The sequence below is a fragment of the Dermacentor andersoni genome, chromosome 1, assembly GCF_023375885.2.
Source record: "Dermacentor andersoni chromosome 1, qqDerAnde1_hic_scaffold, whole genome shotgun sequence".
Classification (NCBI taxonomy): domain Eukaryota; kingdom Metazoa; phylum Arthropoda; class Arachnida; order Ixodida; family Ixodidae; genus Dermacentor; species Dermacentor andersoni.
The window spans coordinates 109,449,913-109,468,410 of record NC_092814.1 but is presented as its reverse complement, the minus strand read 5'-3'; the positions used below and the strand labels follow the sequence as shown (position 1 = coordinate 109,468,410).

The window sequence follows — 18,498 nt, the reverse complement described above, 5'->3', positions numbered from 1 at the left end:
CGGACGGAGATCGCGCCGCAAACGCCAAGCGTATGCACGTTTGGTTTGATCACCCCTACCGAGTCCACTCCCATCGTAACTGTGGGTTATTTGAACATAGACGGTGTCTCGGCCATGCGGAAAGTGGTTCGTGGCGTTTCTCTTGGAAAGGCTCGGCATTCAATGTTACACCAACATCAGTGTGCCTGCGACGCGTCATCGGTCGTGTATACACATCACATTGGCCAAGAACCTTTCCAGTGTCGCCGCAGAGCCACTGGCCGTATATCCTAGCGACCATAAAGCAATAGTCACCTTGGTGACCAAATAAGAAATACAAAAAAGTAAACAAAAGAAGGTTAAAAATAACAAAGAAGCATTGAGTATGCAATTTATTAAAACAACAAATATTGTGAAAAAACGAAATTTATTGTGGTATGTGTCTTTTACTTTCAACGAACATATTTATCACCAGGTATACAGCTCCGCTGGTCATCCACCTTCACAGAATGGAATGGCCCTGAATTTAATATATATATATATATATATATATATATATATATATATATATATATATATATATATATATATAGGTTGTTTAATTAGATGTTCATACATTACTTATCCAGTAATTATTATTGATGAAATACTATTAATTTTAATACCTGTCAGTCAAATATGTCACATCGCGGCTACCCTTGCTCAAGAAGTCAGCTGAAAGTGCTTAACCTAATCTTGTGAATGAGATGTGCCCTTTTAATAAGACACGGACTGCGTATCCAATTGGGAAAGCGTATACTACTTGCACCGCGTGGTGTACAAGGCTGAAACTTGATATCACAAGACATAGTGACTCTACTTTTTCGTGTGATAGCGACGAATACTTATTTATTTGCGGGGTTCAGAAGTTCCTATTGACACTAATGTGTTCCTTAACTATTATCTAGTCAGTAGAAGTGAGTTAAATTTCGTACAACGCTGCATGGATTAAAATTTTAAAACATAGTCTCGTAATTAGTAAGACCAAAAACTAGTCGCTGTAATTTTCGTGCCATTACTAGTGATAAGGAACAAAGTCACTACACCCCTATCCCCTGCACGCGTCTCCGACGCCTGTGTATTGTGAACATGCATTACAATTTACTTGTTTTTCTACGCGTATGTAATCTGTGCTTTCAGTATTGTGTAATCTGTGCTTTCACTGGAAGAAGTGGAAGCCAGGAAGCTTCTGAAGCATAAATGCCAAAGCAATAAATGCCTGCCGTTGAGTGCAACGATTGCCGTCTCGCGGCATTTTTTCTCGGCAGTGGAAACCTGTACTGCCGTTGTCAAGGCTTGCCGAGCCAATACTAGTTTAAGCAAAGCTTCTGGACAAAGTGAACTGGTCTCTTTGGCGCTCCTGGCATCGAAATGGTGCGAAGGGTAAGCACTGGGGGTTAGAATGTGAGCCTCAGCGCTCACATTCCTATAGCATTGACCTATAGCACTGACCGCGTTCTCAGTGGGCAAGGTACATCTGAAGATGGTGCGCTTTTAGTACGCAAGCACAAGACATGCTATGGAGAGAGAAAACAAAAGAAACAAAGGTAGAACGGAACAGAAATGGAACATTATCAACAGACATACATGGGAGAAATAAGAAACACCACTTAGTGATAATACAAAAAAAAAATTGTCCTCACGATTGACCGCCGCGGCCAGCACGCGCATGTGCTTTCTCAACGGACGCAGAAAATATGCGTCTGCGCTGTTTTCTGCTGAGAGCTCTCTGGTTATGTTGACCTTATGCAAGTGCAGCCTGTCCCAAAAGCGCAAAGTGCAACATACTTTATATAGTTTGCATATCTGCATCTCAGATGCAGATATGTGAATCTCGTCTCAGTATTACTTCTACGATGAACGAACTTGCGTTTTTATTTTCATCTCGGATTACTTTTTTCCCGTAAATCCAACGACAAATATTAACAGCATGTCAGTTGCTTCAAACTTATATTAGGTGTTATCTCTTTGCAATTTATGAACGCTGTTTTACCAATGGATAACAAATCCAATAAAGTTTTAAAAAAAGACGCCGCTCCGAAGCACGACGGCAACACACTGGAGCGTGTTTTCGCCTAGACAATAGCAGCAACAGCCGTAACAAAGCAAAATAAAGGAGTATAAATTACGTATCAGAGGTCTGTGGTTATGAATAACAACAGTTTCGCAGCAGGTAGTTGCTTTAAGTAGCACAATGAGGTCTGTCAGTGCGGTATTCTTGTTCTTTTCTTTTCGTGTTCTTTTTTTCTCATCTATCACATCCTCTTGCCTCTCCCCATGTATAGGGTAGCCAACCGGAGATAATCTCTAGTGAACCTCCCTGTTTTTCCTTTGCCTTTCTCTCTCTAACACACACAATGATGTCCACATAAAATTCTGCCACACACTTCGAGTCACCGGCACTTATCATAAACGCAGCTTGTTGGCGTTTGTACTAACCGTTATCGCCCACCTTAATGCGACTTATACACTTCAGATGGGAATAGAGCATGCGTGGAAGTGACCTGATATTAAAGAACGCATAATTTTATCAGTCATTGAATATATTGCCAGTAAAAGTAGTAGTCATGGTTGAGGGCAAGGTCTTTTATAAGTAGACTTTATATATTTTCTCGAATACTATGTTGCTGCGTCACTGAGCCTTACGCTCCGCTCGTGTAGATAAAGATGTGTTGCATGGAACAGGAAAAGTCTCAGTGAGAGCTCCTGCAATGCATGCTACACTAAGATGTCTATCGAAATAGTCATGCTTACATCACGCTGCTACTATTGTCTGTTTTCTTCTTATTATTTTTTTAATTTTGGTGATGCAGTACTGAACGTCTTCTAATAAACTGCAAGAATAATTCGTCAATGTTGGTAGTGATCTTGCGTGACACAACAGTGTACATCCTGTTGCAAGAGAAAAGATGAAACATTTTGAGAAATCAGAACAAAGGAAAGGTCGAATAATAATGCCTCGGTGCCCCGTTGACACATTGCTGGTTAGGCGACAGGAGACAATGTAAAACAGGGCAGTCGCTTTCACTCAGAGGGCTTTGCAGGAGACTGCGAAATCAGGTTTTCATAAGCAAACCTTAATGCTTGCCGTACTACCGCGTGCATTGATTGGTAGGACGCTCTCGCGGTTTTCGTGAGTGTTCTATTTTGTTACGCTTTGATCATTCCTGATTATGAGATTATGAGTTACTTAATTAGCGGAGGAGCCAAACCAACTTGCTTTTTTTTTCATGCTAAGCAGTACTGAAGCTGTGCAAAGTTTAAATTAGCCTGCCTGATGCATGCTTAATGGCGGCGCGGAGCAAACCTCTCTGTGAGCTTCATTCTTGACATGAAATGTTGTGCAAAGTTTGTTGTACGTGGCTCTACCTCTCAAAGAATAACTTAACAGAGACCCTGTACTCCTAACAAACGATTATCGGACAATCTGCGTAAAGCTGCGGACCTGACTAGAAAACAGTTGCACATAAAGACCGGCATGTGGACGCATTACACAACATAAGGCTGCGCTGTGGGCACAGTAAATCGTTTCAATATAGAAAAACAATTCATGATCAGCCAGATGCAAATTCAAGTCCTTAGAAAGATCACTACATATGGTGTTACGTAAAAGAAGTCTATAATGTTATTAAGCTCTAGCTGTGCTGAAAAACACGAAGAAAGGAAAGGATTGTGGCGCAGAAAAAAAGAAAACAGAAAGGTAGAGGTGGGAGATTTATAACTACCCAGCAAACGGCTTTTTGCTGTTCTCGTGACGCTGTTTCTTCGCAGTGTCGTTGCCTATTTAATAATATAACAGCAGCAACAATAACAATAACGACAAAAAAATTTTCTCACTTGTCAAACGTTAAAACGTATAAATATTTGAGGACAAGGCATCCACCACTTCGCACTCAGCATGAAACTTTTATGAGTATATCACATGAAAAGTCAACCAAAAATAGTTAAAATGCTCAACGTAGGTAGCATAAATAAGAAACACTACAGGCATGCCATGTGAAGTACATTTTTGAAATGCGTCTCCCAGGGTAGAAAAAGCAGCACAGGCACAGTTCGTGCGTGTTGTTTCTATAGTCTTGGCATGTGGACATCTGCAATACAAATCGCAAGGTAGGCAGATAAAAGAGACATCTAGGTGAAAGTAGGAGCAATTTGTCGCACGTTGAAACACTTCGGTCGAGCTCCTTCATCAAATGCAACGACAATGTTCGGGTTTCCGAACTACTTTGCAATTTCCTTATCACTTTATACTCACCGGATACCACTACGCATAATTGCAGTTACGGAAAGGCGGTCAATTAAGCCAATTTTATTTTATAGGCAGCACACCTTTAAGGCACTGACTAATACTAAATCCCATAAACACGAGCGCTGAACTCCAACTGAAGGTTTATTGCGGTGCGAGAAGCATTTACTCGTACATTTGTCCTTGAACACTGTACATGCGCTGGTGAAAGGAAGAGGAGGATGAAGGACTAGTTGCTTCAGAAGGATAATATTGAGGCCGATGATGACCTTAACCACAAATGACAATATTTAAAAAAATGAAGCTGGGTAAACAAAGCGGAACCAAACAATACGCCACCCTTGACTTTGGGGCAATCAGATGCGTAAGAACTTTTTCTTTTCTTTTTTCTGAAAAAGCTACCGAAGAGCAACTAACACACGTGTCCTTCATCCTGTGAATGTACATCACTTCTAAGATTCCCCTGTGTAAGTTTGCGTCTTGTTCAGCACACCACATTGGTATGTGCCATTTGGGGTGAGCAGCCGCATCTCTGCAGTGGAGAGCCAGGTGACCCGAATCTTTTTTTCGAGCAGTGGTATCTGTGCTTCATCAGCCGTGTGTTGATGCATCTTCCCGGCGAGAGCGAGAGCGAAGAGAGTGCGAGGAGGAAAGCGGGGGAGGGGAGTATGGCGAAAAGGTGAGGAAGAAAGCGGTGTACCGCACGAGACGTGGTTCAGGCAACACCACCTTCAGGTAGGCTCAGGTCGGCGACGAGGCATGCGGCGAGCGCGTCCACCTATACCATATATGTAAACCAAGCGCTGACGTGGGCTTCGGACCCACCGCGCATGCGCTACTTCGCCTGCGCCACCGCCGCTAGAGAAGGCCCTCCGCGCGAGCAACGTCTTCCCGTATTCCCGCTTTCTTTCTGAACAATGAGCGACGCAACGGTGGAAATGCTTCGTCTGCCGCTGCTGCTGAGTGAGCTGCCCGAGCAGAGGCTCAGCGCCGCCGCCTAGAGGACCCTGTCGTTCAGAAAAAAATTATATAGCGAAATCAAAACACCCAAATTGCTGCGCTCAAAATTCGCGTTAGGGAGTATCATAATCGTCGGTGAATTTTTTTTCGGGTACTTCTTATGTGGCCTTTTGTGTTTAAGAGGAAGCATTAGCTCGTGCCCAACTCCAAAGTCGTCTATCCAAATACATGTAAAACGCCGAAATTCTTATCTGAGATGAGCCCAGGGTCGATTTTAAAGAAATTTGTTGCATATTAAGAAGGAAGTTAAATTTTACTGGCTTTTGAAGGCATAATTTTTATTTAGGGCTTGAATGCCTTTGCGAACATTGCCGAAAATTGATGTGAAAGAAATAGAAGCACGAGCTTAACAAATCCGTAACTGCACCAAAATGAGATCGCAGTTATCTAAATTGCTTCAGTTAGAAGATTCAAAGTGGAGAGAATTGATATATTAACTGTTATGTCACATAAACTTGTTATATTGTTTACGAGGGTGCTGAAAAAGTCCTACTCACATAGCAGTGGTGTATTTGAGAGCCACGCATAATGCATCAATTTTGTCCCCTTCAGACTGTCACCTTTAGATTTGATGCAATTTGCAAAATTGTGATATAATTTGCATTGTTGACTTAGAGAGTTGTAAACTTGATAATTTACTTTGCTGAAAATTGGTGATATTAAAAAAAATTTTATGAAAAGATTGACCACCGAAATAAAAGATACTCTTCCTAGTCACCAGATTTTAACGTTTTCCTTTAAGTGCAAGAAACCTCATTAAATTCGGTGCAGTGCTGGTCGAGAAAAACGATTTCTCTTTTCTCGTGCATTTAGACGGGAGCTCTCGAGCTAAAGCTTCCCCTTAAGGTCCTCGGTCTTAATCATATCTGTTTGATGCACCCCATTCATCCCCTCTCGCTTTCACTGGCGCGTGCGTTGAGTGCAAGCGCAAATATAGATGCTTCTCACGCAGCAATAAACCTGCATTTGCAGTTCAGGGCTCCTATTTGCGTGATTTATTGTTACTCCATGTCTTAACAAGTGCGCTGCCTGTGAAACGATAATGGCCAACCAATGAACCCACCAATATCTCCTCAGCAATTAAGACAACTCGGACAGTAGTGAAAATTTCATTAATAAAATAATATGATTTATAACTTATATTTCATGACTCTGATTACACACACCTAAATACCTGATTCATTTGCCTTCATTTACAAAACAAGAAGGAATATGCGCAGAGCACAGGGAAAATATGCAGGCAACATGTTCGGCGTACTTTCAATTGAAAGCTGGGTGCTCCTGCTTGTTTACTTTCGCAGTGGCACTCATTGCGTGTTAAAGCATGGCTACCGGCTCTAGGGGCATACAAACTACACGGCACTTTCTGTTAGAGACACAGTGCTCTTGGTACAAATTTGTGCTCCGTGGCTGCGGCTCAGTAGGCATGTGACCGTTCGAACTGCCTTCGAACGCTTGCGGACGCTCACGGGGAGCGGAGACCTTACATCTTCTGGGCTAGACAAAACGTGAAAGAGATCATATCGTTACGCACAAGTACGAACCAAGTGCGCACAGCAGCGTAGGGACGACCACGAACGCCTAGTAACAACGAGACACTTAGTGTGTACAAACAGTTAACAACTGATCGTGTGACAAACGTGTGGCAGAAACGCTCTGGTACTGGCACGTTTGCTCTGCTGCTATAGTGATTCACGTGGGTGAGGAAAACGACCTTACAGCCGTGAGATGGACACCGACAAAGTCACTACGGCACAGACACGCCGTGCAGTGAGCGGGTGAGGTGCAAACAAGTAGTGGCGCCCAGCGGAAGTGCCCCAACAGCACGAGCAGGAGAAGGATGTGACCAGGATTCTAGGGCGACTCGGCGTTGTCCGGGGGTGCGTCGTCGAGTACAGTGAGCATGTGGATCTGTTTGATGAGTGACGAGACGCCTCCCTCTTTGAGGCGGCAGCGACACAGGATGCGCTTGAAGGCCATCCGAAAGTCCTTGCTGACGAGCGCGTAGATGAGCGGGTTGATGGCCGAGTTGCAGTATCCGAGCCAGAAGAAGACCGAGAACAGCAGGTTGGGGATGCAGTGCTCGCAGAATGCACGCACCAAGTACACGGTGAAGAAGGGCAGCCAGCAGCATATGAAGCCGCCCACGATAGTGCCCACGGTCTTGGTGGCCTTGGCCTCAGTGCGGAACCGCTTGGCCTGCCAGCGCTGACTGCGTTTGCTCGAGCGTGAGCTCTTGCTGCCGCCGCCGCTGGTGCCGTTGTGTCCACTGTTGCGGGCGCTGCCCCTGTTCGACTTGAACGAAGGCGGCGCCGAGCGCGTGGCCCGCTGGTCACTCTGTTGACGCGCCTTGCTGGCAGACGACCGGGCGCTGGCTGATGGCTCGTCCCGCGACTTCTTGAGTCCGGGTCTGCGACGGCCGGTGACGATGCCGTCGATGCAGGTCTCAGCACCGAGGTGCTCGCTGCCTCGCTTGGCGTTCATAGCGGAATCGTTGCCGCGATGGACGCGCAGCGTAAGCCTCTGGTCCTGCGTGCGTCCTTTGATCTTGCCTGACTTTGTGGTTATGAAGCCTCGCTCAAGGGCACGTCCAGTTTGGATGGCGGCGCGGTATATGCGGTAGTTGAAAAACAGCATGAACAGCATCGGTATGTAGAAGGAGCCCAGAGCTGAGTAGATAACGTAGCCCTTGTTGTTTATGAGCACACACTGCGCGGACTCGCAGAGCGGCAATGGTTCATCGGCAACGATGCTCAAATTGTGCGAGGTCTCGTTCAACCCGTGGTAAGGCACGCTGTTTTGAGTCCCGTCGTTCCAGCCGACGAGCGGCGGGAAGCAGATGACGAAAGCAATCACCCACACCGCCACTATGAGCAGCTTGGCGCGGCGCGACGACATGAGGCTGCGGTAGCGAACCGGCCGCGTGATGGCCAGGTATCGGTCCACGCTGATGGCGCACAGATTCAGGATGGACGAAGTGCAGAGCCACACATCCACAGCGAGCCAGATCTGGCACCAGGTGTGGCCGAAGAGCCACACCTCGAGCACCTCTAACGCAATTGAGTAGGGCAGCACGACGAGCCCCACCGACAGGTCGGCCACGGCCAGCGACACCACGAAGTAGTTGGTGACCGTACGCAGCTTCGTGGACGCCAGCACGGCCACCATGACCAGCAGGTTGCCGAAAATGACGAGTACGTTGATGAAGCCCAGCACAAGGAACAGGGCCACAGTGACCGGCTCGTAGAGCTTGTCCGGCGGCACGCTAGACAGGCACGTCTCGTTCATGCTGCTACCGGGCCGCCGCCACGGTGCTCGGGGCTACCTTGCGTCGCGGTTCGCTCCCGGCCGCCAGGCCCCGTCCGTCGGGGCTGCCCCCGGCAGCATGGCGTGCCTGCGACAACACGAGAGGCCACACGTTAGAACGTTTGACTTGCGTGCTTAGCTTAGGGAGGTCAAACTTTTCATCCTCTCCAACAGACTTTTCTTGAGCTGTGGTTGGTGCGGTCGCGGTGCCCAAAACTGCTGATGCCGTTACGCCTGAAACTATACCGCAGATGTGATTCACTTAAATTGAATTCTTGTATTCCGTTCTTCCTGAGGAGTTAGTAGTTGTACGATGTAGTATTAATGACTGCTTTTATTGGGTCTTCAAGACCAGCTACGAAGACCAGCTATAGAGAGTGAAAACGAGTCTGAACTGGCACTGACTTTTGTTACCCTGACCACAAAATTTACACTGAGCAATGCAACTTCAAAACTGAATAGTAAGAAGCAAGTTTTACTTTGGATTATAAGTCTAAATTGAGAACTTACGGCGCCATCAGCAAAGTGTCGTTCAAGTAACTTTGTGGGAACAGAAAAAAAACTATAAAGCATGAGAATAAAACTTCAAGTTTGCCAAAGTATCAAACGAATCTTGCGGAAAAAATAACGTTAAAGAAGATCATATTAGTCAACGGTTAAGAGCGCACTACGAGTGAGAAGCGAATGCTGCGAGGATCAGCCAAATGGTAAGAAAAAGGAGAACAGAAAGTATCGTAAAGAAAATAGTGATACATCGCTACATTCAACAAAAGCACAATGTAAAATAACTCGGAGAAGAGAGGGGTGAAGACCTCAAGGTTATCCTCTCGACAATTCGAGATGACGCCTCCAAGTAATACACAAGAATTTATCGGAAAGCTGAATCGAAACTTTAGAACATAAGTGCAGTGTATAGCGGCAGTTTAGCTCTGCGTGGAACCACAAAGCGTGAACTGTTTCATAGTTTTTTGAAATAATAAACTCTATCTTGTATTCAGTATTCCAGAAATGCCGAAGCTCGGTAGCTTGAGAAATCACTGAGTGGAAATTATTGTTCTAAGGGCAGAGAACCTGTGGACACATGGGCGAACACATAAGCCGACAAATACGAACGCTGAACTGCAGCTAAAGGTTTATTGTTGAGTAAGATACGTTTATTTTCATGCTTCAATGCAACGAATGCGCAGAAGAAATGGAGGGGGTTCGAATGGGCACATCAAAGGCATAAGGTGGTAAGGCCACAACGGCCAGAAGAGAATAAAAAGAGAAAAGAAAGAAAAATGAGGGCGGTACCATGGAATACCCTACTCCAGTCTTTACGGCTGCCAGATACTTTATAATCTTCTTTTTATTTTTTTTTATTTTTGGCAAGTACAGTACGGTTCAAGGAAGTGTAAGTTTCGCTTACATTCACAATTATCTACGACGGTTTCTGCAGAGTTTTCAATAAAGCTTCATGTAGAAACTACCAGAATTACCTTATTTTTTGACGCTGTCCGCCTTCACATTAGAACACAACCAAAGAAATTATACTCTCACATATGTGCCTAACTGCAATTAGAAGACAGAGGTTCACAGGAGAACGGAGGCTTGAAGTGATTTAATGTTTTACAGCAAGGCTTTAGTGACATTCCTTGTTCTACCACAGTTAGCTAATTATCATGTGCTAGCTTCGATATGGTCATCCAGCCCTCCTCAGTTTGATCATTGTCATTGCAACTAAGAATAGAGCGGCCGGCAAAACACCTACACGCACCCCCTCCCACCCCCCATCACACACAAGACGGTGCATTGAATGGCATTACGGGCTTTCTTGCAGTTCTCTGGTGATTACTCTGAGAAAACATTATGTCTGTGAGAAGGGCTTTCATAGTGGCGTGTCTACTGAATATACAGGATGTTCTTTTTAGCTGCACCAAATTTTTTAAAGGTTGCTTATGGCAGATAACACAATTCTAACCCTTGATCTAAATTATTCGATGACGTGGTCATTACTTCTACGAGAAATCTAAATGTTCGATTGAATGATGAACGTAATCACACTAATGAAATTTTAAGTAATTAATTTACGTCATATATTTCAATACACGAATTATAGCCGCTAAGTTCGTACGGCGTGTCCACTTGGAACGAATTCTCTGGACAGCGCCAGTTCCGAGATATTAGTTTTCAAAGTGTCCGACCAGATGCATTGGTGTCCCAGTTACTTTTGTGCTTCAATGCATAAAACTGTGGTCTCCTAAAAAAGTAATTGGAACGCCAGTGAATTTCAACGGACACCTTGAAAATTAATATCTCGCAACTGGTGCTTCCAGAGAATTCGTTTCAAGTGGATACGCCATTGGAACTCAGCGACTATAATTCGTAGATTGAAATATATGGCATAATGTAATTAATTAAAAAGATAACGTAATTACGTTAATTATTCAATTGAATATTTGGATTTCTCATCGCAGAAATGGCACCTCATCGAGTAATTTAAATCAAGGGTTAGAATTGTGCTATCTGCTATAGGCAATATTTTAAAAAATTTGGTGCAGCTAACAAAAAAGAACCTGTAGATGAGGTCCTTTTTCAGTTGGGACACACTTGGAAGAACCACCTTCACATGTCGTTACTGCTTACTTTCGACGTCCTGTCGCGCTTATAGTTTGGTGGGTATTGGTTTGGTCTTTTCTTTTTCGTCATTCCCTTTGACCACCTGAAGTAGTACATGCCAGGTGTTTACCTAGGCTAAGCTCTCCAGCTTTCATTAATGTCTCCTCTCTATTACAGTAACATCTCGTACGGGACCTTGCAGTTGCGTTAGTGGCGTCCCCGTTATTGCATGTGATTGCTCTAGCTAACGGTGATGATCAGCATCACGTTGTCCTACCACTGATACCTCAGCAAGTTGCCGAACATGATACCTTCTTCGTGAAAATTGACCACTCCCACCATGCGCGATCGCGACATTGAGGGAGTGCGTTCACTGCGAGCAGCAATGCCTCACGAGCAGCCATTGCGGGGTGATTTACAGTGCACGATACATTCATGAGCCAGTACCGAAGTGAAAGGAATTAAGTTAAAAAGGTCGACTTCCCAAAGTGAAACACAGCAGTTAAAACATTAAAAGGTGATATCGGCGGTCCTGTAGGCGTGGTAAACGGGATGGTTCCATCGCTGTATCATTGGGGGTGTAATCTGGATTTATTCGCGACCCGGCCCGCAATGGGCGTCAGCCGTGGGCCGGGTATGAAGCCCCCAACTCTCTTTCAAGTCGGGCTTAGGATGGTGCTGGGTCAAAGTACCGTGGTATATGATGGATGGATTACAAAGCCAGACTTTGTTCGACTTTCAAAGCTGGCGCGCCGCTGCGAATATTTTCTGCAGCCAGACATGTGCAAAACACCCGCGAGTCTTCCTGCATGACGTTTTTTTTTATATACATACAGCGTGTTTCAGCGAGCACTTTCAAAAATGTTTAAAAATTGCCTGTAGCAGCTATCACAATTCTAGTTCATGAGCTGGTCTACTCGAAGCGGCGGACAATGCTTGCACAAAAACTTTAGATGCAAAATCGACTAATTAATAAAAATTCCCTAATTAAGTTTCTAGCTAATTACATTATGGCCCATATTGCAATTTACAAATTCTAGCCAGGGAGTTCGCAAGATGACACCAGTTTCGAGATGTAACTTCCCGAACTTTGCGGAGAAATGCATTGGCGTTCCAGTTAATTTGTTAACAAAACGTCGTTTCAAGCACTGAAGCACACAAGTAACTGGAACGCCAATGTATTTCTCTGCAAAGTTCGGGAATGTATACCTCGAAACTGGTGTCGTCCTGAGAATTCGTTCCAAGTGGATCCGCCTTGGGAACTCCCCGGCTAGAATTTGTAAATTGCAATATGGGTCATAAGATAATTAGCTAAAAAGTGAATTAGTGAATTCTTGTTAATCAGTTGATCTTGCATTTCAATTTTTTGTGCAAGTAGTGTCTGGCGCTTCGAGTAGACCGGCTCATGAACTAGAATTGAGCTATCTGCCAGTTCCAGTGAAATATTTGTCCTCAGCTTGTTCGTTTCACGGCCTTTACGTTTTTTTATATCAGCGACATGCACTGCTTTCCTGGTTTCGAACTGATATCGTTTTAAAGTTCGTGTGATATTTTTTTAACTTATTAAATAGACAAAAACTTTGGAAACATTGATATCAGCTATTTCTGGCACAATGTTTTGGACATACTAATATATTCTTCTATAAAAAATACATATTTTACTTGTCTTGACAGTGCCTAGCGTTCAAGAATTCGTCTGCAGCATCTATGGCAATGGCAGTGCAGTTATTCATGTATTTGATCCATTGCCAAATTCTATAAGGAGGGGGCCGAGCTGCAACGTCAGATGCCCCCCCCCCCACCCCCATCCCCTCCGAACGAAATTTCTGCCTACGCCACTGACTGATACAACAACGATTTTAGTATAGCAAAAAAAGTATAGCAAGGTAAGAATTGTTCCTGTTAGGAAAGCGTCCGTCATTTCGCCGGGTATAAAGAATTTAGGTTGGAGCAGATCGGCGGTGGTCGCCACAAGAGTGAGTATAGCGAAACGCAGTATCCCATTTCCATACTCTGAAGCCTAATTGGCCAGCGTATGACACAAAGAGACGAATGCTTGTGTTCAACGCGATCATTCATCAAGCAATAAACAACAACAACAACAACAACAACAACGACGACGACGACGACGACGACGACACGTCGTTAGTGCGGGCTGTCTTGAATCATCGCATTGCTGACTATTACGATTGATCAGCGGACGCGTTCCACTAATCGCAAGCGATTATCCCGAGCGGACGGCTGTCTGTATTCGGTCCCTGATTTTTCTTGGTTGTTGTCAACATCGCACAGTTTTATGGGACATGTTACGGAGCGAAGGAAGCATATTTAGCTGTTTGAATACCGGGAATTTTTCAAGAGACACAATTTGTCAATAATGACCATTAAGGGAAAAAAAAGAATATAAAGAGCCGTTCACGAAGTGCAGTTCTTCTTCATTTTTTTTCCTTTTCTCCTTTCTTTTTACTTAACCGCCGTGGTGGCTCAGTGGCGATGGTGTTGGGCTGCTTGGAAAGCGTTGTCGCGGGATCGAATCCCAGTCACGGCAGCCGCATTTCGATGGGGGCGGAATGCGAAAACACCCATGTACTTAGATTTAGGTGCACGTTAAAGAACCCCATCTGGTCCATATTATTCCGGAGTCCTCCACTACGGCGTGCCTCATAATCAGATCGTTGTTCTGGTACGTAAAACCGCATGATTGAATTCTTTTTTCCCCTTCATTTTGTAAGAATGTGAGGCCCCCTACCATCAAGATCTGGTAAACGAAAGATATAGGAGAGGCAGAAGGAACTTGTTACGGCCATTGGGATAAAGCTCGCTCGCCCCTTGAACCACTGCAGTGCGCGTGAGCGTGCTTCCAATTCGAAATTCCGAAGCTGAATGAGTCGCCCGGAGCGCTGCGCTTTAATGAAGAGCCGACACGAACGGACGCGCGCCAGTATACTCGGCGCACTCACAGCGTTGGCCACAGAGCGAACTTTATTACGTTCCTGCGGCGTGCCTGTTTACATGCGACACGCGGCACGGCCACGGCTTATTGCGCGGATTTCGGGGTATGCCCTCCCTACGAGCAAGTATTTCACTCAAAGGCGTTCGCAAGAGAAATGCGGCTTAATTGAGTTCTGGCGTGCAGAAAGGCCGTGGAATGAAATGCACAACACGCTGGCAAATGGAATCCTACGAGGAGATATTGTATTCCACAACGCACTGCCTAGGCCACCTTGCCTGCAGACGCGTTCAGACATGATGAGGAGCCTGAGAGTAGCCGTTATTCTATGACCGGGGAGCTTTGAATTCGCTAGCATTACCTGATTTGCCTGGGACGACCCACGAGGATAAGACGAGGACCAACGCAAGCGCATAAGGGAGAGCTGAATTTGAAAAAGTAAGTATATTGCACAAGGCTTAATGACGGCGATAACGACGAGGGCGATCACGACAGAATCGACAACGCTGACGACAATGACAATGATGGCGGCGACGATGGCAAGATGACGATGACGACGAATGATGGCACGATGCCAACGACGATGACATGCGAGGCAATGCCGGCACGACGACGTTTGCTATGACAACTCCGAAGACTGCACAATGGCAGAAATGCCACGGATGCAAGTTTTAATCCTTGGTGAGGAAAATAGAGGCCTATATTCTGACTTCCCTCCCAAGAAGCATGATTATGATAATCTGCCACAAAATTTGCCGGTGGCTACCATAGCAGCCAACCCTGTGCAAAATACTACTCACGGGGTGTCATTTTCGCACAAGAACGCAACAATATGAACTTAGAGTAAGCTGGTTTGCAGGGAATAGAAGAAAATCAATCTTGACTGCAGTAAGTGACTGAAAACACTGAAAAGTTCAATTTAATCTGGCGTTTTACGTGCCAAAACCACGATCTCATTATGAGGGACGTCGTAGATGGGTACTGCGGTTTAATTTTGGCCACCTTGGGTGCTTTAAGGTGCACGCAATGCACCGTACACGAGCATTTTTTAGAAATGCGGCCACCGCGGCAGGGAATCGAACCCTCGAACTCATGCTTAGCAGCGCAACACCATAGCCGCTAAGCAAGGACAACGGGTCTCTGCAGGCACTGAATACAGCGGCTGTGATAAGGTCTTGAAGGACACATACTAAACGAATCACTGCTGTTTCATTGCTTCAGCGCAATCATAGCACTTCAGGATTCAGCGCCTGAATGTCCAACGAGACTGAATATTGAAAGAGCCTGAATGTCCTACCAAGACGGAATATCCAACGAGACTAAATGTCCATCTAGGCGGAATGGCCAAATGAGACAGAATTTACAATGAGACTGAGTGTGGAACGAGACAGAATGTCCAACCGAAGAAAGGAAGCGAGAACTGAAGCAAGTACTAAGTGTAAACAACGTGTCATTATTTAGTGCATACTTAGGCGCCGCCTCTACGGTACCGTTGGGACAATGGAGAGAGAGAAACAAGCTGTAATGATATGCTGGAGATATTAGCCTTGCAGTTCGCCTGACATGCTTCTCCAGGTGCTGGGTGATGGCTGTGATAAATACAGAGATAAACACTTAACAACACACACACACACACACACACACACACACACACACACACACACACACACATATATATATATATATATATATATATATATATATATATATAGAGAGAGAGAGAGAGAGAGAGGTAAAGAAAAATCGATAATGAGAAAATTTAAATAAAGAAACGAAAAAAAAAAAGAACGAACGCCTAACTTTAGTCGTTTAGGAGTTGTGGGGATAGGTTGTAGATGCAACAAATCTGTGACTGTAGCTGTCTCATCTGGTACATTGTTTTGCTCCCAGTCGAACGATGTCGTCTCCCAGAGCCGGCACTGAACCACACGGGGTGTGGTTAAAACTGCGAAGATTTTTCCATGTGGAAAACTCGATTTGGTGAATGAACGCAGACTGCAAAAGCAAGAAGGGCGCTCCGCAACAATAGAGCAGAAATGCCACAAAACGTGCGACATCAAAGCGCCTTGGCTGCAGCGCCGCACCGAACTCACTCTAAAGGGCTCAAGCAGACTTCTGGGCAGATTCAGTGGCATCTGGGACGCGGACAACTTAATGACTAAAATTGTAACAAACACGCTGATTGAAAGCGAAAAGAAAACTTTCTACGGAGAAACCGAAGCGTACGGGCGCGTCCGTAACGACATATACGGAATCGCCGATAAACATAATAATCATAAATAAAATCTGTTTTAACCTGCGCTCTTCCCAATTTTGAATCGAACTGGCAGGTTGCAGTATACCGGCGACAATGAAAAGAAGTTCTCCGCTGCACCGATCTACTTGTGACAGTCGAATGTGAAACAACCCATGAATCAATCGGGCACAGGCTGTAAGGCCTCTTCCGAAAAAAGGGAGTGAACTTCGCTGTGGCACATGGGTGCCGACAGATTCCGCTGTGCAGGCTAACGATCTTTTCAGCGCCCCCTGCTCAACAACGGAAAAAGCTGCGCACTTTGGCCGCCCGACGCGCTCAATAAGTACAGAGTTGAACAGCGTCCACGCCTGGGGAGTTCGGCTGAAAAACAGCGCGCCTAGCGTGGTCGGTGGCTCGCACTGTGCCGCGTTATAATGGGGCCGAGCGTCGGTTTTTTTTTCTTTTTGGCTGTTCGCATAGGGCGCAGTCTCCATAAACGACTGCTTCCAGGGCTTTTAAAGGAGCTGGTCGTGACATCGCTATCGTTTTTCTTCGAGGCTTGCTTGCTTGTTGTTTCTTACATATAATACGGCCATTGGTTCCTCCTTGTCGCAGAACTCCGTGCTAGAAGAAAGTGCTATAACTGTTCGCGGCCGGTCTTCTTCATGGCATTTGCGAGGGAACTCAGTTGTCTGAAGTATCTGCTTTGGTATACGAAAACCAATGGTTATTTGGCCCTAGCAGTAGTTCTGCTCTCTTGTGTTGTTGTTATGCGTATTGGTTTTGCCAGATTTAGGCTGAAGAATTGTAAAATATCTACGCACCGTAATACCTCACATATGATATAGGAACATCAGCATCATTAATTGAACACTTTGGAGGAAAGCAGAAGAAAACAGCAGTTTAGTTCTGACGCATCAGCATTACGCCTTAGTAGTTTTAGACACGTGAACAGCACGATACCTCTTCCATTGTTTCGGAGCTGCCTGATTTTAGTGTATAGTTTCGCTCTAAGCTTTTGTTCTTATAGTTTTTGAAACTACTGATAGCTTTTTTTTTTTGCACCGCTAATAGAAGTGGTTTACCGGAATGCTGGACTTCTAAACGTTTTCACTCAAGCCGCTGAGAACCCTAACCTTTATGAGAACTAAGAAAACAATGAGAATTGCAAGGCACCCACATTTTGAGCAAGACACCAAGCACGAAGAAATAGACAAAAAGTAAGGTATACCTGTTGCACCAGCATCTTTGATTTTGCACAGTGATAGTGGTATGTGGCCACACACCTGAGCGGTTTTATTATTCACATCGAGCGTGTGTGTGAGAGAGAGAGCAAGGCGAGGAAAAGTACCGTCAATCAATCAGGCGTTTTATTTACTACACCACATAGAGGGGAAAGAGAATGGGGTGAGCAGATAGAGAGAAAGACCGAAGAGAGGCAACAGTGCGTTGCACAAATATCGGTAATCAGTCAGGCTTGTCGAGAAAGAGGAGAGGGGGGAAAGGAAGGGAGGTTAACTATACTTTATCTAGCTATCTTTCCTGCACGTCGGGAGGGAGACGGCGGAATAAAAGAGAGAGAAAGAAGGCAGCAGCCCTGTGGGCTTCAATAATTTTGACAGGATTGAAATCGCATTCTGCACTAGTGATGGATGTAGCCATGACCGCCGAAAACGTTCCAGTGTCTATTCGGTTATAAAGTGGTTCGCAGAGAGAAGCTTGGGGCGTCGTTAGAAGGATAGAGACATCTATGTCTACCAGGTACTCTCTGACATCCGCGTATCCTGAAAAGCAGTTCCGTTTGGATTGTTTTCACCTCCCGTATTCGTGCTCACCGTGTATATATATATATATATATATATATATATATATATATATATATATATGTATATATATATATATATATATATATATATATATATATATATATATATACATATATGCTGTATATATCTACATATATATATACAACAGAAACACGCCGTCGTCGTTATTTCTTCATCATCATTTCCTCGCCTATGTGGTCATCTCGTCATCGTGATGCCATCGTGGTCGTTTCAGTGTTGTAATTTCAGCTTCGTCATTCCATTGTTGTCATGTCGTTGTCATCATTTCATCGCCTTC

At 44.9% G+C, this 18,498-nt stretch overlaps 2 protein-coding genes across 2 annotated transcripts in view; both read right to left on the bottom strand.

Annotated features, from left to right (window-relative positions):
* The window catches only part of LOC126545605 (coactosin-like protein), an 829,152-nt gene that overhangs the window by 142,390 nt on the left and 668,264 nt on the right, over window positions 1-18,498 (bottom strand). The gene's annotated exons all lie outside the window — the stretch shown is intronic.
* Window positions 557-8,657, bottom strand: Oamb (Octopamine receptor in mushroom bodies). The gene has a single exon (XM_050193513.3). It carries the CDS (start codon window positions 8,570-8,572, stop codon window positions 7,139-7,141), a length of 1,434 nt encoding a protein of 477 aa, XP_050049470.1. The 5' UTR covers window positions 8,573-8,657; the 3' UTR covers window positions 557-7,138.

Excerpts from the sequence above, each read along its gene's own strand:
- Oamb (XM_050193513.3), bottom strand. The coding sequence starts at position 8,572 with ATGAACGAGACGTGCCTGTCTAGCGTGCCGCCGGACAAGCTCTACGAG.